Source organism: Cydia strobilella, chromosome 4 (genome assembly GCF_947568885.1).
Source record: "Cydia strobilella chromosome 4, ilCydStro3.1, whole genome shotgun sequence".
Classification (NCBI taxonomy): Eukaryota; Metazoa; Arthropoda; class Insecta; order Lepidoptera; family Tortricidae; genus Cydia; species Cydia strobilella.
This window is the reverse complement of record NC_086044.1, coordinates 5,208,473-5,235,544: the sequence shown is the minus strand read 5'-3', so window position 1 is coordinate 5,235,544 and position 27,072 is coordinate 5,208,473. Positions and strand designations below refer to the sequence as shown.

The window sequence follows — 27,072 nt, the reverse complement described above, 5'->3', positions numbered from 1 at the left end:
ATCTAAAGGGGCCCACTGACTATCAGTCCGCCGGACGATATCGGCCTGTCAGTTAGAACAAAAATTTGACAGTTCCGAACAACTGACAGGCCGATATCGTCCGGCGGACTGATAGTCAGTGGGCCCCTTAAGTAAGGTATTCACGGGGAGTGTTTCTAAGTTAAATTGGTTTTAAAAAACGCTTCATTCAAACAACAGAATTCTTAGAACTAGAGAAATCAACGTATATATTACTATAACATCCTACCTCTACTGTTAATGCTTACAAGTAAATGCCAACTACCGTGGTCTACGGACGACGCCTGCGACCTGAGCCAGAAGGGGCATTTGCGATTGGGATAATATCAAATACCTAAAAAGCCATTCGTATTTTAAAACATATATTCATCTAGAGTTAGACCAAGGTAAGTCTACAATGATTTTGATAGCATACGCAGTGCAAGTGCTATTTATACGTCATAATTTCATAGAAGTTTGACGTTTAAAATAACATTTGCACTGCGTGTGCTATCAAAATCGTCGCAGACTTATCTTGGTCTAACTCTAGTCATACATAACCCATGAGTACAAAATATTGACAAATTAATGTATATTTCGTTTTAAAGATATGTGCTTTACAAAGGACATCAACATCACTGCTTAAGCGGGAAATTGGTTATGCCTAAATATGCTAGAGTAGCTTCGAAAAATACATTTAATTTGTAATAAAATGACTCCAGGCCGCAAGCCAGCACACTCTGGAAGGACTTTAACCTACAAAGGACAGGTTACAACTAGCATTTGCGTATATCTAATAAAACATATGTATAGTATATACATACACCAGCATAGTACTAAATAACAAACTAACATTTACATTCAATCGTGAAAATGAATCAGTTTATATCGATTTAAGATGCGTTTCGTTTTTTAAAATCTTATGTACAGTGCTAACATAGTAAAAAGAGGCAAGTAAGCCATCCTAACAGAAACTGCTTCAATGCGAGTATTTAAAATTGTGGTATCTTAGGTGATTCTAAAGGCGGCTGTGATTGGACGTCCGTTTAAGTGTTCAGAGAAATTATATATTTAAAATGAAAGGAAATTGCGCATTTGTAAGGTTTCCTAAAGAAGACCTACGTTTCTCTTTTTAATATGTCGCTACTAAAACAATAATATATTCATATTGTTTAAAAACATTACATAAAAACCAATAAAACCATTTTGCTAAGCAACTAATATAAAACAATAAATAGATGGCATGATGCCAAAATGAAAATGATTTCACAGAATAGTAGATACATATGTAGTTTCAAAAGGAATGGGAAGTATTAATAAAGATGTAATAGCTTTATTCCAAAAAGATTGTTTGTAATTTATTTCAGTTCTCTTCGGCATTTCGTCCTGTATAGAACAGAAAAGACTCAAGAGAATGAAATCAAAATAATCTTTGTAGACAATTATCTAAATAAAGTGTGTAAAAATGTTTAATTACCTACTGCTTTTGAAATGGTTTGTTCACAACCTCTGCCCGCAATTATCGAATCGAACCAATTTAGAGCCAATGTGCGTTTCTAGTACTATAGAACTCTTATAGTCGCCGCTTACACAACTAATACTGAAAGCACCATTTTGTTTACCTAATTAATCGAATCATTATAAAAATGTTACAATTTTGAATTTAGTGCGATCTGGGACAGTTTTTTATAAGTCGTTTTATTTCTATTTTAAAAAGGCATAGGTCATTAGTTCAGTATGGCGTTGGATGTCTTAGGGACAGCTCGCGGTGCTAAAATATAGACAATATTAAATAACGTAATTACGTTGTCTATAAAATTAATTTCTCTCTGATGTCCTATACAAAGTACAAGTAATTTAATTGTTGATACCTGACGTTTTTATCTGACGTCTTAGATGCATCTTAACGAACTAATTGTACCTTATAAAGGATGTCAATTTACGAAATAGCTGTATATTGACGAAAACAATATGCTAAAACAGTTGCAAGTATTAATTTCTTCTGATAAATCAATGTCAAATGTCTACACTATGTCACTTTAGTTATGCCACGATTTACAACAAGAAATGAAACGATGACTATTACGAATACTCGTTAGCACGCTAGCCTGTATGTGTCAGATACTATAAACTTGTGTCAAGGAGGTATATTTTGGGTACGAATGTCCAGCGCTCCAAAAAGTATCCACTCTTGGCCCAACCACGCATGATTTCTTGTTGCAAATAATCATATTCCACTATTAAAGTTAAGTTTAAATTTAGACAGTCGATATTTATAACACTGTTAACCACAAGCTCGTATCAAAATCAACTATATTGCGAAAGCAATCATTGTAGTACATAATAATTATTCACATTTTCTAGTGACACGCGATCGGGAGATTAACAGGTAGTATTATATAATTATGATGATATAAGTATGCGTATAACTTCCATTCATTGTTTTATGGCATCGATTATTACACTAGGTTAATACTGAGATGACATAAAAATACGTGCAGTGTTCTGCTCTCATAGAACGTGAATATCACTTTTAGAGTTTTAAATTCAAAATTATATGCCTATCATGACGTTTGGTGCTATACAAGAAGTTGAATCATTATTTTGAGTTAATAATGTAGCAATAGAAACACGCGAGAATTTGTTCTTTCTGAAGGACATCGGGTAATTTTTGCTTGTCGCATGCCAGAAACCGTCCTTCTGACGCCGTTTTAATAGTATAAGCGTTAAATAGAGATGGATAATGACTGTCGCGTGATACAAAATCGTCCGTAGTTTTCCTTGCAATTTAAACAAAAGGGAACTTATTTAAAAGCAATTCCAAGCATTCTTGCATAAGAAAATATTTTTGCAGTCTACCACAACGATATGATTTACTTTGGATTTTCTTTCTTCGGAAATGAACTTTATTCATTCAGACATAAGTCGAATTTAGAAGTAGCTAAAGACTTACATGAGAGCAGAGTTAATACATTAAGATGCCAAATTGAACTGACCACCCGTGTTCAATATAAACATATTCAATACATTACATTAAAATGATTTGTATGACACTCGAATGACGTTTATTGTCGTCAATGCATTGGGAACTGTGTGACACCACCAACTTATCTTCAGCTACGTATCTCGAAAACATTTGAGACCTTATTACAAGTAATCAGAAAGGGCTACAGTGTTTTGCATATAATTGAAATTAAATTCTCTTATCTAGGTGGATTCTAACAGGTGTTCGAAGGTTCATTTGCCTTAAGCCCGTAAGAACTAAGCCAATTTTTACGCTTTCGAATTTCGAAATTTCATTTACTACTATAATAGTTCAAAACACGAATTGAATTTGTACTTGTACAAGTACGCGGGGACTTACGGAGGGCCGTTAAAGATAAGTCCGTAGTGCCTAAACGGTAAACACCAAGGTATGTACACAATAAATATACACCTATAGTAACAATACGTTACAAAATTACGTCTAATGTGCACAAACCTTACGCAGGCTGTGTAACACTAAGTGCTCCAATTGGGTAAACATTTTTATTTTACGTAGTAAAATTAAGCTATAAAATAATTTAAAATTATAATTTGTATGTCAAATTATTGGAAGAGTCAATTTTGTAAGCTATAAGTAAAATAATTATTTAAAATAATTCATGTATATTGTTTTATTTTATTTTTGACTGCGACATCGACCTCGGATAGTGCGATTAAATTCACCTTAAGTGCATTTCTGTCTGGCTTATATTATTTCATTTAACTATATGTACACTACCATGATTCCGATATACCTATATGATTGAAGCTATCAGCTGTAGTATAAATTTTTTTTAATATTTACAATTGTCCAGTACGGGAATAAATCGATTTTGAGATAAGCGATTATGTAAAAGTCCATCGATTCAGATTTCATTTAGAGTCAAAGATACAATCTATAGTATAATTGAAATATTGTAAAATATTTTTTAATGAATGATCACCGCTAAGACGTTTTAGGTAAAAATATCTAACTTATTTATATTTGATCCCAAGCACGATATAAAAAGGGTTGTCTTTGGAAAAAAAATTGCAAATTCATTTATTGTTAGTATTGGTAACCCGAATGCGTACTTTAAGACATTTTTATTTATAAGTCAACTCCGAAATACAGTCGGATTACATAAGAACACGCACATAATACCGCAAGCTCAACAGCGAGTCAAATAAACCTGTGAAAAATATATATAGAAACATCACAAATCCATCATACTGACCACTTACGCACTAAGAAATACCTAAACTGTAAAATAGGTACAAATAACGTCCTTACTATCCAGAAGGCAAAATTGGCACTTAAGACGAAATTCGCTCCTTTCTTAATGAGTGTTTCGAGGAAGGTGTACGGCGCTGGCGGGTCCGGGGCCGCGAGCTCGAGACTCGCGAGCTCGAGCGTCGCGTCGTCGCGAGCTCGCGCGCGCCACTCGCGCACTTGCATGCGCATGCCGCGCAGCTCGCGCATCACTCGCGCATCCCGAGCATCGCGCTCGCGCCGCCGCTCCTTGCGGGCGCGGCGCGCCGGCGGGCCGGGCTATGTACTAGGCGAGTTGTTCTGCGTGGGATTGTACGGGTGGTTAGAATTGCGCAACACTGTGTATACACTGTCCACCTTGCTCAGTTTCTCGAAAAACGGTATCAAGTCCAACAGTTCTGAGTCTGTCATGTCGTCGAACCACGACGCGACGGGTACCTGGAAAACAAAAAAACGCGTTATAACTTATTTTGAGAAACTTAATCGTTTCCGTAGATACCGTTATACACCTTACGTCTAGTAACGACTTTGGGAACAAGATGCGATGGTTAAAAATATGCCTATAAACTTCGTAATGCTAAAGATATGTAACTCCGTATAAGATAAGTAAAGTCTAAGAAAAAAACGTACTTCGGAAAATCAAGAAAAATAATAATTATTATTATTCATTTTTTTTTCATCTTTCAGGGTTCCGTACCCAAAGGGTAAAAACGGGACCCAATTACTAAGACTCCGCTGTCCGTCTGTCCATCTGTCTGTCTGTCTGTCACCAGGCTGTATCTTATGAACCGTGATAGCTAGACAGTTGAAATTTTCACAGGTGATGTATTTCTGTTGCCGCTATAACAACAAATACTAAAAAGTACGGAACCCTCGGAGCGCGAGTCCGACTACGGCTCGTGGCAAGACTCGGGACGAGTGAAGAATGACATTTCCGCACGTGTATCGAACGACGTTTTTTAATACATTTGCGAAAAAATAATAAAAACAACAAGTAAGGAATAAAAACTTTGGAAACTTAAAACGCGTCTTAGTAGGTAGTAAAAGTAAGAAAAAACGCCTCTTCTTTGACAGGCGTTTCGGCAGCTATTCCGTTCCGTTCAGACAACTTATTAAGAACGGTTTTTCAATATTCAATATTAAAAAATAAATGTGTTATAATGATGATGAGGTAAGTAATTAAATTATAAAATATGTATATTTTTCGTATTCTTACATTAACAGTAGGTTTTTATGTTGATTACGTCGTTTAAAGGAAACTAATATTAACACTCATCAATAAGTAGTCATGAATTGGAACAAGTATAAATAAAAAAAAAATGGAAAAGTAAAAAGCACTAGTTCGCGAAAACCAACTTTCCGCACGCTAAACAGCTACGTAAAATAGCACTTTTTGAGCAACTGTATTAAAAAGATGTTTTCAACTCAAACTTGACTTAGTTACAATGCCAATGTATTCTGTAATATATACAGGAATCAGTATTATCAGTAACCTGTCTAGCTAAATACGTATTAGCGCGTCAACAGACAATGATGTGATTAGAACATGAGAATGTTCCCACAAACACGAGTTTTTTAACTATCACTCCGTGTCAACTCCATGGCGCCTGGTTTATCTCTCCTTGGTCAAGGCAGGCTCGGTAGCATATTATTTATAAAAAAAATCAAGAGCTTGGTGCGAGCCAGGATTTGAACTAACGACCTCCGGTTGTATCACATACGAGTGTTCAACTTGGCTACCTCCGGTCTTGAAGAGGCGCTTCATCGAATGCTGTATGTTAGGTTTATCCATGTGTATTGGCATTTGTCAACTCGACATAACTTACGGGTCATTCATTAATTACATCACACGTTCTAGTTCTGTCATAAAATTTCTAATATAGCTATTTTCATTTTAATTATTCAATTCAGACAAATGCCCATATAATTTGTTAATAATACAATTGAATTAATCTTAATATGCTAATAATAATATATCTTGGGGTGCGGAGGCTAAGGAGTTTGTGTGGCAATTGGGTCGGCGACTAAGAGAAAGGGGTGGCGATCCTCGCTCCGGATCGTATCTGGTCCAACAGATCTCCTTGGCAATTCAACGGGGCAACGCTGCCAGTGTCATGGGGACTTTTGAACCGGCTACGGTCCGAAGTGGGGACTTGGCCTAGTTTAATTTAGTGTTTAAGATTGACGAAGCCTGTAGCTGATTTATTGTTGTAAGCACTTGACGAAGCCTGCGTTGCTGATCATGAACTATGTGTTGTATATAATAAACTTAATATATTGTATTAATTTATAACATCTGTATGTAATTACCATGTTTAAGCAAATAAATATTTCATTATGTATAATATATATATATATATATATATATTATTGAAAACATTTCTTTATAAAAATTATAATATTTCATTCGAATTGCTAATTTCGTTGGGAACAAGATTGCCAAATAATTTGACGTCACACCAGAGGGGACAAGGAGGAGGGGAGGGGTGAAAACATCATGAAATTCGTGTGATGTAATTTATTGATGGCCCATAGATATATTCACTTTTATCGATCTTCAAAACATAACATCGATATTCAAAATTCATCATCTATAACAATTGTCACTTATCGCCATTGCACTCATTGTGGCACTATCAGCGTTATCTACGATTTGCTCTGACCGTGACGTACAGATTATGTTTGCGGTTTGTCTAGATCTGCCACGTCGAAGCACTAAGATAATGATACCTTTTAATTGCCCGATGGTGGACCTTATGCTTCTGCAATAAGGTTTACGAATAATTAACATTGTAGATGGTTACAGACATTATAAGGTTTCGTGTGGGTTCTAGTGTTATTGTGGTAATAAAATGTGAGGCGTGCAGTTTAAGGGCAAGAACTAACTTTGTTGACGTAGTTGCTTAGTGATTTACCCCAAAACAATATCGGGTAATATTGTTTGCCTTGGAAAAAAACCTTTTTTATTTTTTAGCGGTGCATGCAAAAGCGGACATCAAAGCGTAGTGCTGCTGATAGGAATACAGAATTTATTTAATTTATTTAATATTATTTAATGTAATTAACTGTGCGCTAATGACTGCTCGGAACAGTCAGCCAGGTGAGCCCTAACAATTGCTCAAATCAGAGTAGGTACTGTTATTCAGCTTCTTCCGTTTCATATAGACGGGGGAAAAGGACTAACCGTGGTAGGTACAACTACAGGATATTTCACTATAATAAGAAACGATAGGGTTCTCAAAACACTATATACGATACGTTGATCCACTCACCGCGTTATCCGGGTGGAATATGTAGGAGGCGGGCGAGTTGTCGACTATAACGACGCGCCGTAGATCTCGGCCCAGGCTGTTGAGGTCCTTCACGTAGTTGCCACGGTGGAACACGCAGCTGTCCCGGAACAAGCGTGCTCGAAACACGCCCCATCTGTGGAACATGAAAGATAAACGTGTAACTTGTATTCCACAAGGTTAGCCTTTATTGTATATACAAGCGACCATTCGTTTAGTCGTCGCGCTGAAGTCCCAAAGGTTTGTTTCCATCCCGAGATTAATATCCAACTACTAAGGTGGAAATCAGTAGTTAAACCTAAACGAGACCGATTGCTAACAACTGCTTGAGGCCAATATCAAATGGTCCTAACCATCTGTAATTTAAGTGATTCGTTGTTTTGTGTTTATATTAAACATAGTACATTTGGAGCACGGAATCTACCTCAAGTGTCCTAATCCTAACTTGTAACTAACCTGTCGAGAAGATCGGCCACGGGATCCGCGTACTTGGCGAGCGAGGCGGTGAACAGCACGCACTCGTACAGCTCGCCGCACCGCCGCAGGAACTCGTCGACGTGCGGTCGCTTGAGGACGTACACTTGGTGCACGGAGCCGTCAATTTCGACCGGTACGACGAAGTCCGCGTTGTTTATTGGCTGGAACAAAAGAAAAACACACAGGTTTAGCACACAGCTGGATGTCATGTATGATGTAGGCATGGTAACAGGAGGTAAATGCTATAAAAAATGCCAAGAGAGATTAGAAACGACTTTCTTAATATAGTCTTCTGCCGCCATAGCGGAAATCGACCAGGATAAGATGATGAAGGTGCCTCATAACTTTATTGATCGATAGGTTAATTGTGTCAAGTTAATACTTGTATTATATACACAAATACAGAGCATACTCGTGATATATGTATTATGTGTCTACAGATACTATAACGACCCACTCGCATCAACTACATGCCATCAATATGAATGAAAAGACGATCTAACTATCCTAGTAATCAATCAGACCTAACCGGTAGAAGATTAATTAGATTAAACCTCACATATTCAATGCAAGCAAGGTCGATTGTGAAGGTAGGGGTGACACGCATCCTGCAATTGAATGGGAGATCCCGATGAAAACAACGCTTGTCACATCGCTCATAAAATTTAATCAATCTAACGGGAGCAATCTAGAAATGTTAGTAAACTTGTGAGCCACTATGAGTCACCCGCGATTCTCTCCCTAGGATGACTCATTCAACGACGAACTTGCCTTTTACCGAAACAAATACTAAGTAAGTACTAAGTTTCTCGTAGACAATAATTTTAATATTAAGAAAAGCTGAAAATATTCACGACAGTTACCTAAAACCTAAAAGGGCACTCGTGGTGTACCTAGACTCCGACCAAGCTAAGTTTGCACTGACTTGGCAGTGATAATGCATAGGGACATATCTCTTATAGGAGCGCCGTTCTTGACATAGTACATGGCATGAAAACTTAGCGTGGAACGGACTCTACCTATTTGAACAATAAAGATCATTATTTTCCTTCCCTTAAGCACCGAATCTCAAACATCAAAGTAATATGTACATAATAACCTCATTATTTGTGTGGGTAACGTTCGATTTGCCCTAATATTGACTCGGTTGTATAAACATTTGCCGAGTTCGCGAGCGTAGACAAAGGGTTGTGACGACACGATAACAAATAAGGAATTCCCTGGATTACTCATGGGATACGCCTGGCATCTAACATCTTTGTTTTGAATGATGAATGGCGATAGGAGGACTGACATCTTCGACTTACTAAGCAAGCGCATCGTCTTATACAAAATGACTCGTTTCCTTCATTAATCCCCGTAAGACCCAGGGAATTGTTTTTGAATTTGGAAATATGTTTCATTTCTATAAGACTTTAAAATTCGAATATAATTTGTACTTGTTCAAGTACGCGGGGTCATACGAGGCTAAGAAATAAAAATCGCGTAGCGTTTGCGACCACCTTTAGTTTTTTCTGTGTTTTTTTCCATTTGATTTTGTAGAACTGTTATTCAGTCAATAACTGGGATAAAATACAAAGAATGAAATCTAAATTCATTAGAATTCCCTGTATGTTTATTAGAAATGACAAATATTTCTGAAATAAAATGCGGAAGCCAGTGGTGTCAGGTTAATTTTAAAGCTTAGCCTCATTAAGAATGAAATACATTAGTGAGATGGCATTTGATGGATACGAAGTCGAAAACTTGTCAGATTTTATTATTATTCTAGGAATCTAAATGGCCACCTTGACTTGACCCAAGGTTAACGTAAAATGCAAGAAATGTGATATTTAAATATCAAAGGCAGGCAATATGAATACTTTCACATTTTCATGCAAATTATTAACAAAGTGCCTATAATACTAAATAAACCGAAATAAATCTCATATACGAAGGAAAAAACAAAACTATTAAATGTTACATTATGTACAAAAATACAGAGCATACTCGTAATACATCTATTATGTGTCTACAGATGTGCAAGTTGCTGACAGTTTCTAAACATTATTACTTTAATTTGATATGCTCGCCTCCTATCTAATCCAAACAAAGCTACGAAGTCAAAAATTGTGTTTTTGACTTCGTAGCATTCCTGGCCTATAGGTTTGTTTTTTCATTCCTATATGACATTTATTTCGGTTTTTTTAGTAGGCAAGTTTCAAGTGAAACCCTTGAAAAGATAAAAAATTAAGGTAATGAAAAAGCATTTAAATTATCACAGCCATTACCATTAGGTTTTATTGCATTCCCCATTCAGCAATTTGATTGCACAGCGATGACAATGTCGCTTAAATAAATTACAATAAAATTATTTCCATTAAACTGTGGAGCGTGGACGTGCCTAGAGTAGTTGACCTTTGCAAATTTTAATGTATAAAGACATTTTAGACATGTAGTTTATGTAAAACATCTTCGACGAGATTGTCGAGATTAGTGTTTTGACTTGATGTAGGTACGTAGTTTTCGTTACAGAGCTATTTTACCTTCTTATTAGGGAGTCATATATTTCTTAAAACTTAGCTAGGACCATTTGCTTTTACTCGTAACTGCACGTAATCGCATGTTAAATTTATATGAACATTTTGTGATTTTAGGGCCTTCTGTGAAATGGCTATTTCCAATTCCAGCCGTGTGGTTAGTGTTTTTCAATTTTCCAGCAAATCGGTAAAAGACAAGACTGTCACATAGATATACTCACACGATACGGAACTAAGTATTGTTCTGAAGCAATTAAAATTCAATGGCTCACTAATGGTCCCTTTACCCGTCGTTCAATCGTCTCTTAAAACGTCCGTTCCCATATCGTCCACGGGCCAAGCATAATTTCAAAGTGCCAGCAATGTTAATTTCTCGGCAGTTAACTAGAAATGGCTTCATTATACAACATCACACGGTTTACGTTCCCTCAGTGGGTCATAAAGTTCGCAACAAGGCCTAAGCAGGTTGACCTTTGCAAATTATAAATACCTGCTATATTAAGAATGCCTCATTATATGAAAGGCATGACTAACTTACACACGGTAGTTTTTTTTTATCAGATTGAAATGTGTTTTATTAGTAGTACACTAATTTTAGTTTAGTACCATAAATTTGTACGCTAATTTTAGCCATAATTTAATGGCGTGGCGGGTAAAATATGAACGTGCGCAAATTGACCTTTTAGGAATATAAATCACTGTGAACGGTGTTACAACAGCATTTCTCACATAAAATAACTTTAGCCCTAAAGACACATTTAGTATCGAGAAAATCAAACAGTTTGCAAGTCTTTTAAAACCGTCGTATAATGTTTAAATTCTAGCTAAGAAGGATACAATGACATATTGAAGAAATAGGATTTGGCTTCAACGTGTTTGAACCCCTATTTCAGGAAATTGTAACGTCAAACGTATCAGCAAAGAAAGACTAAGCTTGTTATTTCGCTTAAGCTCTCTTAAGCCCTTTAGGATGAGTGTACTAAATTGTCTCAAAATAGAAAGGAAGTGACAATCTAGAACTCTAAGTTCTCTGTAAGTAATTGCCGTCACTAACAATACTCCGTACAATGCTTGTGTAGAAATATCGATATAATTATAACTTATAAGTAATTGTTGTAGTTTAATATATACTAACGAATACCTACCTACTAAAATATTCTCATCATCATCATTAATTTAAGAGCCTAGCTCTTGTCGGTGGACAATAGTAAAATATTCTACTACATATAATTATTATCCACTCTATACGTTTTATGTCCTTGATTTACAAGTTCAATACCAATAATTAAAAGTATGTAAGGTGAGTATTAGTAGGTAGATATATAAATAACCCTCGTAGTTAGCTACTTCATTCAGCAAAACTTTACAGACAAAGCCTTTGTTACAGTTCTTTGTTGGTTCGACTATTTTCCCTTAATCAGATTAGCAGTATAGTTTTATTAGTGTTCAATCTTTCATAATGTATGTTTTGTACCATTTGTGAGTCATATTAGACGTAAAGTTAGCCATAAAGTTAAGCTCGATACAGACGGAGCGATAATGTATCGGCAGATACCGACAAATACGGCATCTTTTACGAACTATTTGACAGAATCAACACACGAAGCTGTATTTATTTTGGTATCTGCCGATATCTTATCGCAAGGCATCTGCTTGGTATATTACGATATATTTTGGTATAATGTAGGTGCTACACAGAATATATTTTGGTTTCGTTGCGTGTGTGGTGCTTAGCGATACTTGCAGATATCTGTCGGTATCTGCCGATATCGACAGATATATTATCGCTCCGTCTGTGACTGGCTTTAATGTGACTCGTGGATTAGCTTGGTCACGAACAGTGATTGACTCGATAAAATGACATTTAAAAATAGATTACCATGATAGTTTTGTTACTAATATGGGCCATTTTCTATGAAAAGGGACCTTATTGTCGATGGCGCTTACGCCGCACAGCGTCGCGCGGCATTGTATTTATATCGGAGGATCGTTTATAATGGCGTAAGCGCAATCGACAATAAGGTCCCTTTTTATAGAAAATACCACATATGTATTAAAATTCTAAAACTAATAGCACTAAAGAAATAGCTCAAAAAATGCCAGAATATGAAGTCCTCTTTGGGCACCGGAAGGCATATCTTAGTTTTAATCATCGCTATATTCGCTAACTTGCTCAACTCTTAACAAGCAATATATATGGTTTAACTATGGTCGTCCTCGTCCGTCTATCTGTGTCGAGTGTGTCGACTGTGTCAATGTTCGTCCACGGACCACGGCTTAGTTCTTACAAAACTATTTCTCACCTTAGGCTTTCGTTTGCGAAATACAAAATTTTAAGTTTATTTCAAATCAAACGGACGACAAATTTGTAGGTTAATCTTGCGTATTAGTAATCAGCATTTAGATTAGGTTCAGGTTTGATTAGCTAACTCGATCTACTTAACAAATCCTGCTTAATGTACTAGAGCCTGTAGCATACGTAAGTTTAATCGCAGTTAATAATCTGCGTCAGTTTTCAGTTTGTATGTACATAAATAAAGACCCAGGTAATAAAAACAAATTAACAAAATTATGCATAGCAAAAACCTAACCGTTGAAGCACCAGCCAAGTTCTAATACGAACCGAACACAGGCTTCGACATTGGGAGGTAGCATTGATTCCTGTAACAATGTAGCATACTCCAAGGTTGCGGCCTTGACATGTACCGCATGTCGAGTCGAGACCAAAACCGACTTAACAATGGGCGGTATATGGATATGGTTAGTAATACTAGCCATGTATAATGTGCAGACCGATAGAGTGACGGGTGAAGGAATTATGAAAAAGGAGACTTCATGAGACCGCTCAAAAAACCTACTTGCAAAGTTTAGTACGAAAGCTCGACAGAATTTTTAATAGCATTTGGATAGCGATCGATCATCATGTGGTTGTCACTTCTATTTTTTTTGTATAGGTTCTGAAATCTCTTTAAATCATAATAACATGGAGATTTTGCATGATTTTAAGACAAAAGGCGGAACAACGTGCGTGCTTTAACTTTTGTGTAGCAAGACGAGGTTCCTTTTTTTGTACTATTTATTAGTTAGATTTAGATTTAGATTTAGTTTATTCAGAAACAATACAAGCATTGTGTTTGAAATCCTTACAATATAAAACTTACAATATATACAGCCTTAAATTAAATATAAGTTTAAACTATGCATCTACAATTTAACAAGTCAACGTGCATATACCTATTAATAAAAATAAAATAAAATTTAATTATAAAAATAAAAAATAAAAACACTAATACAGTTAAGACAATACAAACAATCGCTCAATGTGGGAAATCCGCAAAGATCTCGTCAATACTGTAGAAGCACCCCCTCAATAAAAATATTTTTAATTTTTTTCTAAAATGTTCATAGTCCGTGATGACTTTTAGTTCTACAGGCAGCTTGTTAAAGATTCTGACAGCCTGGTATTTCACACTATGCCTTGCAGCTTGTTGTCTAGGGTAGAAAGTTGGCCTAATGTTTTTAGTACGCGTTTGAAGGCGCAACTCCTGTTCTGTAGAAGACTCGTACTTTGATATATTTTTGACAAGGGAAGTCAACAAAACGAGAACGTATAATGAAGGAACTGTCAAGATTCCCAACTTCACAAAGAGATCACGGCAGGATATCCACTGTGGAAGGCGCAGAATGGTTCGGATCGCTCTTTTTTGTACGACCAGAGCTCTATTAATATTTTGTTTGTAGCTATTTCCCCAGAATATGATGCTATACCTTAGCTTGGACTCTACTAACGCATAGTACACTGTCTTGAGCTGCTCTATCGTGAGCTCCTCCCTCAGGCTTCTGAGCGCGTAGCAAGCTGACAGAATAGTGTTTTCTATATTGCCTATCTCCGGTTGAAAGAGTGAGTTGAAATCCCATATTGGCAAGCTGGTGCAGCCATTGCGTTAAGATGTGCGTGATACTGTTTAATACTCATTTGGGGCAAACTGTCTTATTATGTGAAAAAAATAATTTGAGACGGATGTGTTGTTGGGCAGTGCCTTATAGAAAGAAGAAAATCTATTTAACACAAAAGACCGCGGCAGCGGACTGTTGCATGTAACATGCCTGGAGCTACAGCTACAGGTTAACTCGTGGGCTTGCCTTTCAAATTAATTACCGTGACGTCAACAGCTAAGTGAATTAATGAATGACTTTACATAAGTAATAAACGTGCTTTAGACATTTTTTATGGTTCCGTACCCAAAGGGTAAAAACGGGACCCTATTACTTAGACTCCTCTGTCCGTCTGTCTGTCTGTCTGTCCGTCTGTCTGTCACCAGGCTGTATCTAATGAACCGTGATAGCTAGACAGTTAAAATTTTCACATATGATGTATTTCCGTTGCCGCTATAACAACAAATACTAAAAACAGAATAAAATAAATATTTTAATTAGACGGCCGATAATAAAGCAATACGTTTCTAAATATAAATCGCCTTAAACTGTACACGTGTCTCTAGTTCAGCACGAGGGTTAAAAATAAAATGTCATTTTCACCTCTCCTTAAGCGCCACAGAATAAGTAATAGTATCTATTACCCAACCTACTAAGGAAACACGAATGGGCACTTAGCTATTTTAACAAAGAAGGGAAAATTGTGTTGCAAGCTGCAACGTTCCTTTGTCATTTGTAAAATTTCATTGGGTGATTTATGTTATTTTACGAAATTAATCCAAAGAAAGTCAACTGAACAAAATTAGCAACCATCCCGCATCTTAATCAAAACTTGTTAATTAATAGAAGTTTTGCAAATAGAAAATTTTTGACCGCTGAGGTTTTCCAGGACAGGTCATACTGTGATTTAAATCTAACTACCAATGTGTATATAGCATACGAGTCAGTATGAACGGCATACTACACGTGCACATTGCAATCTCATACCCTAACAGTGCATATTAACCACACGAGTCGCAATACTAACGAATAATTTATTTAAAACAATACTAAACTCGCATGCGCGTCAATTATATCATATCGTCATCGGAATGTCGCTTTACCATAAGCGTCTTTGAAACTTTGACGGTGACATCACAATACGAATCGCTTGCAGAGTCGTCCCTTCGGGATGGCCAGTATAAGAGAACTCTCCGATTACCCTAAGCTTGTTTAGCGAACCAGACACATCCCATGTAAAGTTGAAACTTGAAACGCTTCAAGTAATCTCACTGGAGCAAGTGGAGCGCAAATTCATAAGAGTATGGTAACGTAAGGGACCATCCCACCGTACAGTCTGATCGCTTAACTACAGTTAACAGGCAGGAAGGAAACCCAAGTCAGGTCCTCAGGTCCAAAAAAACCTATGCATATTCGTTGCTGAACTTGAGGTCACGTTACACTGGTTCTCCCAAAAACCTCAAGTCGTCCGCGCGGTTAATGTTGCACATTTCCGTACACAATGGACGATAAACCAATGTCCTATGTCGAGGTTGTGATGTGATGTGACCTCGATTCCCAACCATAACCCTACTAAGTAGGTACTAATTATTTTTATTTGGGTCTCATATCCGCCATATAAGTTATGATTATAAAACTACGGTTCAAACTGTAAAGCCGAGCCGTAACTACAGCAGTGTGTAATTTACAGCAGTAAAAGATAAAAATAACTTTAAAACAATGAAGCTTTAGAATGTACAGATTCTATTGTGGTTGGAGAGGCGACTGCAAAATTTTGTACCGACTTGATACCACGATGAAATGCACAAATAGTTTCCCATAAAAGTGATGCTAAATCTGAATTTGATAGTCTGCCACATTGCTATTTACGAAACTGTAAAAAAGTCTGCACAATGAAGTTATTTAAAGAATGTTTGCACAAGTCCCAAATATATTAGTTCACTCGTCCTGAATCCAAAAATAGAGTACTTCGCAAGTAAATGAATTCTGTTTTCGTGAGACGCATTAGCTTTAACCCATTTCTAGGGTTGGCTTGAAAAGGAACAAACAGAATCCTTGGTTGATTTATTTTAAATAGAGCAACGCCCCAAATGATCTTTTACATTTAAATGCACAGAAAGGTAGAAAAAGAGACTCCAAACTAAGTATCAGATCGACGCCGGAAAGAATAATACAAGGAAAGCTGTTGATGAGATATGAACGCTTATAACCCCATAAGAACACTTAAGAAATTGAACAAGTACCAAAAGGATCCTTCCTTCAAAAGTTCCAAAGGAAAAAATCAATTTCTATATACGGTCGGAATGTCAGCTCAGCCTTAACTTCCATACGTTAACGCAAGTTCAATGTTAAGGACGTTCGTGACAAACAAACATACGCACTGGATCTTATAAGGGTTTGTTATCGGAACGGGTATAAATAGCTTAGAATGCCGAGATTGATTCGAGTTACCCAAGTACCGCACCAAGTATTTTTAGACGCGCAGAGTATGACTGATACTGGCATTTGAAAGGCTTCGTGCCAGTGTGTGTGAACCGTGAATACGGGGAAAATTGCCATTGAAATAACAGCTCAAATTGACTAATTATGCTGGGTTAAAAAGAAGCCAATGTTGGCGTGCGGCGAAGCAATTTTGTAGCTTAAAGTTTGGAAAGTTTTGAGAACACACACGTGTTGGTTGCAACAAGGTAAGGCTATTGTACTTTATATTTGACGTTGCAACTAAGTCCCTTTCCATTATCAATTCAGCAGCTCTTATTGATTATTAACATTATCATTATTATCACCAATCAATTTAGGGGGTTGCGCGTGTCAAGTAAAGATCATGTTGGGCAAACATTTGTGACACGTTTCGCAAAGAATTTAAAGATGCAATTGAAGATTTGCAAATGCCTGATACTGTACAAATTCGCGACTACGTGTCAATATCGATTGATAATTTTTAGCAAGCGATTATCAAATCTAAATAAACATGAAAGTTACTCTACAAATCGCTACATGGTTATTTTTAAAAAAACGGTAGTAAGTAATGGACAGCTATATTTGTAGGATCTGCAAATAGATGAACGGCAACTGAATGGGCTTGTCCACGAACAGACTGCGATTGGCGCGCGATTAAACGTCCTACAGGCAAACTACACGTTACATTTACACGCGAACTCTGAGGAATGAGGATAATAATTAAGGAGGAGAACGATTGCAGCGTCTCCTTTTAGTATGTCTGTCTATGACGTTATGCCAAATCCAAAAAAAAAAACATAAACTACAGACTTTTTCCCAGACATTCCCAGTCTTTTTCCCAGACTTTTTCCCAGACAGTGGGAACCATTTATAATCTGTTGGCTTTTTACTAAAAATCAAGCTTTTTTATTGGGTCGCCCAAGCGTTTTTGAAGGGCCCGCACCCTCCAAAAACGCTTGGGCGACTGAATTTTTATAGCTGTATGCCAAATATGGCAATCAGTGGTCACTATACTTCACTAGATAATTCAAAGGACAAAACAGGACCTAGCCATAATTTTATAAATCAAGTAATCGTTTTTTTAACTTCTTTAAAAAAAATAGCTTCGGTTTGAATTGAAGGCCCCAGAAAGCGAACATTATTTGACTGAAATTGACAATGGTAATGCAGAAGACGAGGTTTACGTAAATTCAACTCTACACTACCAAGTCTACCAACCTACTGTCTGTGAACTATCTCACTATCAACCTGACCTGAAAGAGCCGAAAGAACACCCTAATAGAGCATAGCGTGTAATAGTAGGTACTTTAGGAACACACATACATTTCAAACAGCTATGCTACATTAAACCCCTTTAAAAAGCTAACTTAGCGCAACTCAAGCCCTCAAAACCGACACAATCGCCCTCAAAGATAACAGCACTTGATCGGCTTCACTTGCACTGGAAGGGTCCACGTGGCCACGCTCTACTTCCAACTGAAACGTTAGACAGGAATAGACCGGTGCGATGGCAAAAAGGCGTATAACGCTTAGAATTAGTAGGGTTTTTAGTGCTTTTCAAAAACGTATAGGGAACCTTATAGGCCTCGCGACTCGTTAAGGACATTGAGAAAAATAACTAGTTTAGGAGTTGCTGCGTTTTGTCTGCAACCGTGAAAAAATCTTTGTGTTTGAAACGTAGACCGAAGCATTTCCAAATTGAAATGTAGACTAACTGTGGTGCTTTTCAATGTTATTTATTATATTCTAAGCAGGACCATAAAACATGACAGTTATACGCTTTACAAGTTTCATAAATATTATAATCAAACAGGAAGTCTATATAGATATCTAATTATCTATTTGATATGAATATGGTTGAAGAAATGTCGCTGTTGACAGCTGACAGTTCATATCCATTACAAAACCGTAACAGATTGAACAATCTGAACACCGCTCCAGGTACCTACCTACTGGCAATTCTATAATTTTTACATGAATTTAATTCCCAAAATATTGGGAAGTTCAATAGCAATGTTTTTTACCTTTATGGCCTAATCCATAATCCCCACTTAATGCGATATTTTGTGTGGATTTACTTCCCCGTGTAAAGGGGCCCACCCATTACCAGTCCGCCGGACGATATCGACCTGTCAGAACAAAAATTTGACTGTTCCGAACAACCGACAGGCCGATATCGTCCGGCGGACTGGTAATGGGTGGGCCCCATAAGACTGTTCATTCCACTGTTAATTCGCTGTTTACCTACCTGAGTATCTATTCCAGCATTTCCCCAGTATAACTAATATAACTATTGTCCAAACCGGATTTACGGAGACCTAAACATGTCATAACCTAACTCAAATACCTGATTCAATTTACGCTAAACATAATGATACCAAACGAGGCGCGATATTTCTGAGGTCATGTATGGAGCAAACATTGTCTACAGCATCAATGCAAAATGTGATTTAAATCTTGGAGATGAAGGTTCAGTTTAGTTTGCAAACGGTTTCAGTATCGAATGTCCACAATGACAGTATCGGGTGTGTTGGTAATATTTTAATTAGACACATCAGGAAGCGGCTAACGATGTAAGGTAGAGATCAGATTTACGACGACTTTAAGAGGAAAGGGGACGGTCACTTCTCCATACAAACGTAGTCCCCATTTTCCTCTCTGGATATTGACATTATAGGAAAATATGTTTACATAATTTGATGTATATTTACCATAGCTATGCTGCCACGTTTGAATTTTTCGATTTTTTGATTATTGTAAAAATTAGGAGCGAAAAACAGATTTCATACAAACTTTTAAATGCTCCTAACTTTTATAATAATTGAAAAACGAAAAAAAAACAAACGGCAACCACCGTTTGTTTTGAACTAATTGTGTCAAAATATTTTGAATAGTGTAAATATCCAGAGGAAAATGAGGACTACCTTTGTATGAAAAGTCGATTTCGCGCGGGTCCTCCACTTTCGTTTTAATTGGAAATTAAATGAGAAAATCTCATTCGATCTAGATTAATATTTGCAATTAACGCGATCTCGATACTTAATATACTGGCTTCTTATGTCCAGTCACGCGACAATCAGACGATAAAGTTTTACCGATCGGAAAGGTCTTAACGGCGATAGATATTATACATACACAAATACAGTCTGTGTGTCACAAACTAGAGGAGGTAATATAATATTAGATCTTAAGAATTAAGAAAAAAGTGTAAACATCTTCGAAATTACGTATATGAAGGAAGGTTGACGACATTCGCACAAATCAATACATCTGCAAAGCTCTTGGTAAATATTTCATGAACTGAGAAACGGGGCGAATCGAGCTACAGACTAAAATAAAAAAGAATTATTTTTAATGCTTGGGAAGAAGGAAAATTGAAGATGGTAAAAAGGGACAGAATAATACAATGAGCACGTAAAATGTAAATCACTCCTACCGTAATGGAATTTTGTGGATAACACATTTCTTTTCACATCAACCAGCCTATATGTGCCATTTTCAACCAAAAGGGTACTTATTGTCGGTTGTCAATAAGGCGCTATTTCCATATAGCTTCAATTCGAAATCAACCTTATCGACAAGCGACAATGTGGTACCTTTTGGTTAAAAACGTCACATATACATATATAGTTATGAAACTGCTGACACATACGATTGTAATTTAATAATTTTGAATGTAATTTTGATTGTCACTGTTATTTTTCATATTCAATTATTTATAATGTTATAAAAACTGTCGATAACAATATAAATTCCTAAGAATTTACTATGTGTAATTTTAAGTGCAATTGTATATTGTGAGATAAATAAATCATATCATATCATAAGGCCCGACACAAATAAAAAGCCATTTGAATTTAAGAGCGAGAGTTTTAAGAGCTTGAAACGTTGGATTTAATTTAATTTGGCATCCCAACTTAGATAGGTATATAATGTCACGCTCGCTGATGCAGTACGGGGTCCATTCGACCAAATAATTTGTGTTTAATAAAATAAAATAAACGGAACTAGACACAGCAGCAAAATCCAAATAATAAAGCACAATCAAGTGCATAGCACAAGGTCATCGAGATAGCGAGAAACTGTGACAGTGGCATTTGATAATGATAACATTGATAACGATTTTTGTTTTAAAGCCGGCTGAGATATGTGGGCCAGGCTTATTAGTTATTATATTACCTGGTTACCAGTGTTGGCCGAAACGTTAATGCAATTAACCGTTAACCAGTACAAATTGAACTGTAAACTGTAACCGTCCGTTACGGTTTACGGTTCAATTTGTACTATTTAATTGCAATTAACGTTCGGCCAACACTACTGGTAACTACATTTTTACAATATAAGAATGGTTATTGTTAATCTTTTGAAATATGCTGAGTTGGCTTACGTCCACGGAGTCTACTTTGAGCGAACAAAATGAGGAAATGTCATTATATACGTCACAGTTTCATAAACAGAAATTTTGTTATTAGTCCCACAATTTGTTATTACAAAGTCCGTGCAGTTACTTTGGTTCAGACTCTAGTGTTACTAATATTCCTATCGAACAACTTACATAATAATAATAGGTAAGAATCCTAGATAAATACAATCGTACTTCGTAAATCATAGTTTAAATTTCAAAAGCAAAGAATAAAAAATACGATACGGCTAGCATACAATTGAATGAAGACAAGTTCCCATGCAAAGCAAACAAAAGTTTAACACTGCCCTAAAAAGCTAAGAGTGAGAGGTAGTGACACGAGAAGAAAGTGAAATCGACAACAAACGCCTACACAGTGGCTACCGAATTAAAGTATATATTTACTATCTGTCTTTCACATTGTTAAGAGTAGTTTCGTAGTTTTACTAGCACCAAAGCTGTGACCAAAGATAGATATAACTCCGTAATAGATGGATAAAGATTAAAGTCTAAGAAAAAACGTGCCCCGAAAATCAAGAAAATTTGATTCTCGGAAAGACGGCGCCATTACCTTTGGCCTACTCTCGAATAGATGGCGTTGACGGTTTCGTTTGTTATTTAACAATTTTAACGCATATCGTGAAAGAACATGGGTCAAAATGGTACTTATAAAAATAATTAATGCAAATAAAAAAAATCATTTATCCATACATAAATACATTATATGGTATTATGATACATCTTAATTTTTAGTTTTAATCGTGTGTCGATAGATGGCAGTGAATTTACTGTGGCTACAAAATTTGCTATGACAGTATAGTTAACGCTATCTCTACTGAGCTCGTTCACTTACCTGTACTAACAATGGCATTCTGTTAAACAAAAGCCATTATTTTTTGTGTGAGCGCGTGGCCTTTGTGCCTGAGGCTCACACACAATTGGCCACGCGCGCAGGCACAAAGGCCACGCGCTCACACAAAAGAAATTATGGCTTTTGTTTAACAGAATGCCATTGTTAGTACAGGTAAGTGAACGAGCTCAGTAGAGATAGCGATAACTACCGCTCTATCCTATTATATCCGCTTTGCTAGCACCTATACAAAACTTCAACTCACTGTATTTTCTTTGTACCTATCTACCTATAACAATTTTTACGAAAACTATGTCGAGGAGATCCGCAGAACCAAAGTTGTCGACATAGCTCAGAGAGCCAGACTTAAGTGGCACTAGTGGCAGTGGGTGGGCCACATTGCTCGCAGAACCAATGGCCGATGGGGCAGAAAGTTTTCTTGAGTGGCGACCGCGAACCGGAAAACGCAACAGGAAAAGATCCACAACAAGATGGTCCGACGATCTGGAGCCGATGAATGAGAGCGGCGCAAGACCGGTCGTTGTGGAGATCCCTGGGGGATGCCTCTGTCCAGCAGTGGACGCCTTTCGGCTGATATGACGTTACGTTAATGTTGTAACTTAAGGATGTCGCTTTAAAATGAGAGGGTAACCTCGATTGTATGGAAGCGGCTTTTTGGCGGCAAGTTCGTGTGACTTTTAACTAGGAATTCGTAAGCCTGATTGCAAAGACATTAGGTCCACCGAGTCGGTTAAGAATGTTGCTGTTAGTACAATTTAGGACCGAGACTAGTTCCGTAATCGATATGTTGGGTTTTTAGGAACAAAATCAAGCAAAAAAATCTGTGCAAAATATTAAAATTTGACATAAAAATTAACGTTAAAATATATAAGGTGTTAACCTTATAAAATTACGGAGAAACTAAGTCTGCGTTCGGATAATTCGCTAAACTATAGGGGTCATCCATTAATTACATCACACGTTTAGGGGGAGGGAGGGGGTCAAGAAAATGTGACATTTTGTGACAAGGTGGGAGGGGGGGTTACAAACATTCTGAGGTCACTAACAAAATCTAGTAAAATTACACTCGGACGCAATGAAAATAGGTCACTCTCTATGGAAACTTTCGTATTAAGTGACCTGTTTTATTTGCTCTGGAGTGAACGGTATATAGTCACAGTCACAGCTGCCCGTATCTAATCTCTTAAAACAGATAGAATTATGCTTTCTGTATGACGTAATATTAGTAATTATCTAATTATACTATCTGGACAATTATCAGCGAGACATATTTAATGATATGACTAAGTAAGAAACTTCTAAATAGAGGGTTTGCCACAATTTATACTATCCAAAATAAATACATAATAGCATTGATGCTACCATCATATTTACTAGAAATTATTTATTTATTTATTTAATCGTACGGCATACATAATAATTGTGAAATATGAAATTGATTTTATATGTATCGTCATTGTCAGTATACAAGTATACCTACTCCGAAACAAGTTTCGGATAAATAAATAATGTGGCAACTTTGAAATTGTTTTTGTTTTTATCTAGGTATCTAAGCAAAAGGCAATTAAAAATATTAGTACCGTCAACTTTGCCTCCGTTGACAGTTATAAGGATAAACGATTTAATTGCTGTAGATAATGTAGATATCAAGAATAAACATTTAAACATCTCCAATAGCCGGGTCCACACAGAGCGAGCATACGCGCGAGGCAATTTCCTCGCGCACATAACGGCCAGTGTAGACGTGCCATGAGACCGAAAACCCCCTCTTTGAAATTAAGTCATTCGCAATTAATCGTTTGTTTGGGTTGACATCTGATTCTGTTAATTTTATATGAAGTTAATCTCATTACTAAATTAAGCTTATGATGAATTAATCGTTTAACTGACAGGTATTGTGTAAGCGCTTTGATAGGGTATTTGATGGGGTTAATTCTAAACTAAGAGCATAATTGTGTCTGTTGTCATGGTAACATCTTTAACATTTAATAACTACGACTGTTAAGATTAATTTAGTTTGCGCTCTATTCGCAATTAATTCTATATCGGGTTAATCTTATACAAGCTTAACCGGTGATACAATAATTAGGGTAAGCGGTTCCGGTCCCTGGACGTGCCTCAGCCGAGGCGCCGCGCGCGAGGCATGTCTAAAAATGTCGATACACCACGCGCGCCTCTGCTGAGGCACGTCTACACTGGCCGTTTTGTGCGCGAGGAAATTGCCTCGCACGTATGCTCGCTCTGTGTGGACCCGGCTAATCGCAAATGTTTGCATGGCAGTTGCAACCTGAATTCACTCTACCTATTGCTTAAATCAAACGTGATGAGTGACACAACAACTGTCTTTATTTGTGTGGAAGTCTACTCAAATGTCCCACTTTGTCGCTTACCATAAGGACGAAATTTGCTCGTATCTTAATACGAATAACCTGTCAAAGCGTCCTTATGGCAAGCGACAAAGTGGGTCTTTTAAGTGAGACAGGCCCCATTTTAACTATTCTATCTCTTTATTTATTATAATCCTTAGGTTAAAAGGTTCATGCTTAATTACATAAAACTCGTTCGAGTCGAACGCTCTGTGCTAACTACTAGTGTATAAAGCTTTTACTAAAAACAATCACCAAAAGGAATAAACTTCAAGTTATAATATTATAAATTGAATTTCCAGTGCCAATTCAAATTCGCACGTATCTAACCACACGAAAAACAATACCATAACGCGTTTAAACAAATGCAACTACGATAAGCATACGACAAGATAACACGTAATTACAAATAGGTACCTATTATAACATAACTCGAGGAATTTTACTTCTATACCTACTGTAGTTCAGGAATTTATCAAATTTAGACTTTATTCGTATTTCTTTAAGAGCGTCGTAGAAGACATCGCTACAGTTTCAGTAATGATATTTCCATATTTAGACGCGATGAGGAACTGCCTTGGTTATCAATAAATGTAAGTTAGTTAAATATACGGCACGTCGCAGAAACGATGTTAGGCTAATAAAATCACTCAATGAACATTGCCGTTGTAATTTATTGTGATGGCAGTGATACAGGCAGGCAGTGGCACACGATCGTGACTAGTGATGGGCAGCGGTAACATTCCCGCTACCAGTAAGTTTCCATTTGGGAATGTTACTAGTAAGTTACCAATGTTACCAGTAACATTCCCAAAAGCCGGTAACATACGAAACTGATGATAGTGATGACTTATATGAGATAAAATAAGGTTCAAAACTTATTTTTTTAGTACAACTTACTCAAAAATATGTCCCATAGTTCTTAATTCGCTGACATAAGAGCTATGGGATCAATTTTATAAATTTGGTATACAGATAGTGAGTACCGGGGAAGGACATAGGATACTTTTTTATCCCAGAACTCACCCCTTAAGGTGATGGAAAGGGGAGTTGACACTTGTATGGGGAATCAATAACCGCTGAACCGATTTAGATGATGTTTGGTATGGAGATAATTTGGGTCCTGGGGAAGGACTAGGATAGATATTCGCGGGCTTGGTTTCCGCAACTCGACGTCTTACTATTGCGCCTATTTTGCGTGAGGGACACAGGATAGGTTTTACCCTAGAAATCAACCCTAAAGGGGGTGAAAAGGGGAGTGGAGATTTGTATGGAACCCAATAAAACCGATTTAGGTGAAATTTGATATGGAGATAGTCTTAATTGTTGGGGAGGGTGTAGAGTAGTTTTTATTCCCGAAGTCATCCTGTTCTCTTCTCCACTCTTCTAACACTCACTCAAAGTGCCGCTGGTAATGTATGATGGAGGCAGCTCAAGACCTGGAACACCTGGAGTGCTCCTGGGTGCAACGGGTCAGGGGTAACAATCGCTCAACGTGCTGCTGGTAGTATACGATGGATCAAGCTCAAGACAATGTGGAGTGCTACTGGGAGCAAAGGGTCAGGGGTAACACTTGCTCAACGTGACGCTGGTTGTATATGATGAGGAAAGCTCAAGACCTGGAACACCTGGAGTGCTGCTGGGTGCAACGGATCAGGGGTAACACTCGCTCAACGTACCGCTGGTAGTGTATTATGAGGAAAGCTCAAGATCTGGAACACCTGGAGTGCTGCTGGGTACAAAAGGTCAGGGGTAACACTCGCTCAACGTGTCGTTGGTAGTGTATGATGGAGATAGCTCAAGACCCGGAACACCTGCAAGACTTTGGTGACCAAGTTTCTGCTGGAGACGCTGCTGATCTCCCACCAGGGGGCTACCACAAGCTATTCAGCGGGTAAAATTTAGGTAGTAAAAAGGGGTGGAAGTTTGTATGGGGAAACAATAAATCTAGCTGATTGTTTAAAAATAAGCTACCCAAATTACTAATTCCACGCAGACGAAGTCGCGGGCAAAAGCTCGTATTTTGTATAAAACTGTGATCATTATTTATTATCCCTTTACTACTACTACTACTACTTTAATTTCAAATTTGATTAATTAATATAAAATCGAAATTCCAACAACTCAAAAATGACGTTTGTCACTTGAAACGTTATACGAAACTAGCTTTTGCCCGCGGCTTTTTGTCTAATGTACAGGGTGCGGGGGAGGCAGGGGAAGGAGAAAATATGGTTTTATAACTACTTACAAAAGATGGTTTATATAGTATATGGTCGTAGGTAGAATACATATATATGTACTTACGATGTTTTGCATTTTACTTAGAATGGAAACCTAAACTTATAAGAAGCAAACAGACAACCACCTTTTTGTAGCACCTTGAATGTACTCATTACGAATGCAGGAAGTTTCCCGATGACTTACTCCTTCCGCCCCGTCCGTCCCGCCGCGCCGCCCGCACTCGCCTAGGTACCGATT

The 27,072-nt window shown here is 37.2% G+C and overlaps 1 protein-coding gene across 1 annotated transcript in view; it reads right to left on the bottom strand.

Moving 5' to 3' along the window:
• Positions 1-1,107: 1,107 nt before the first annotated feature.
• Positions 1,108-27,072, bottom strand: part of LOC134740525 (carboxy-terminal domain RNA polymerase II polypeptide A small phosphatase 1) — a 33,237-nt gene continuing 7,272 nt past the window's right edge. The window contains exons 3-6 of the mRNA XM_063673034.1: positions 8,020-8,201; positions 7,546-7,699; positions 2,903-4,711; positions 1,108-2,527 (exon numbers count right to left, since the gene is read on the bottom strand). Of these exons, the coding sequence (XP_063529104.1) occupies positions 4,553-4,711; positions 7,546-7,699; positions 8,020-8,201 (495 nt within the window). The 3' untranslated portion in view covers positions 1,108-2,527; positions 2,903-4,552. The remainder of the gene's footprint in view (positions 2,528-2,902; positions 4,712-7,545; positions 7,700-8,019; positions 8,202-27,072) is intronic.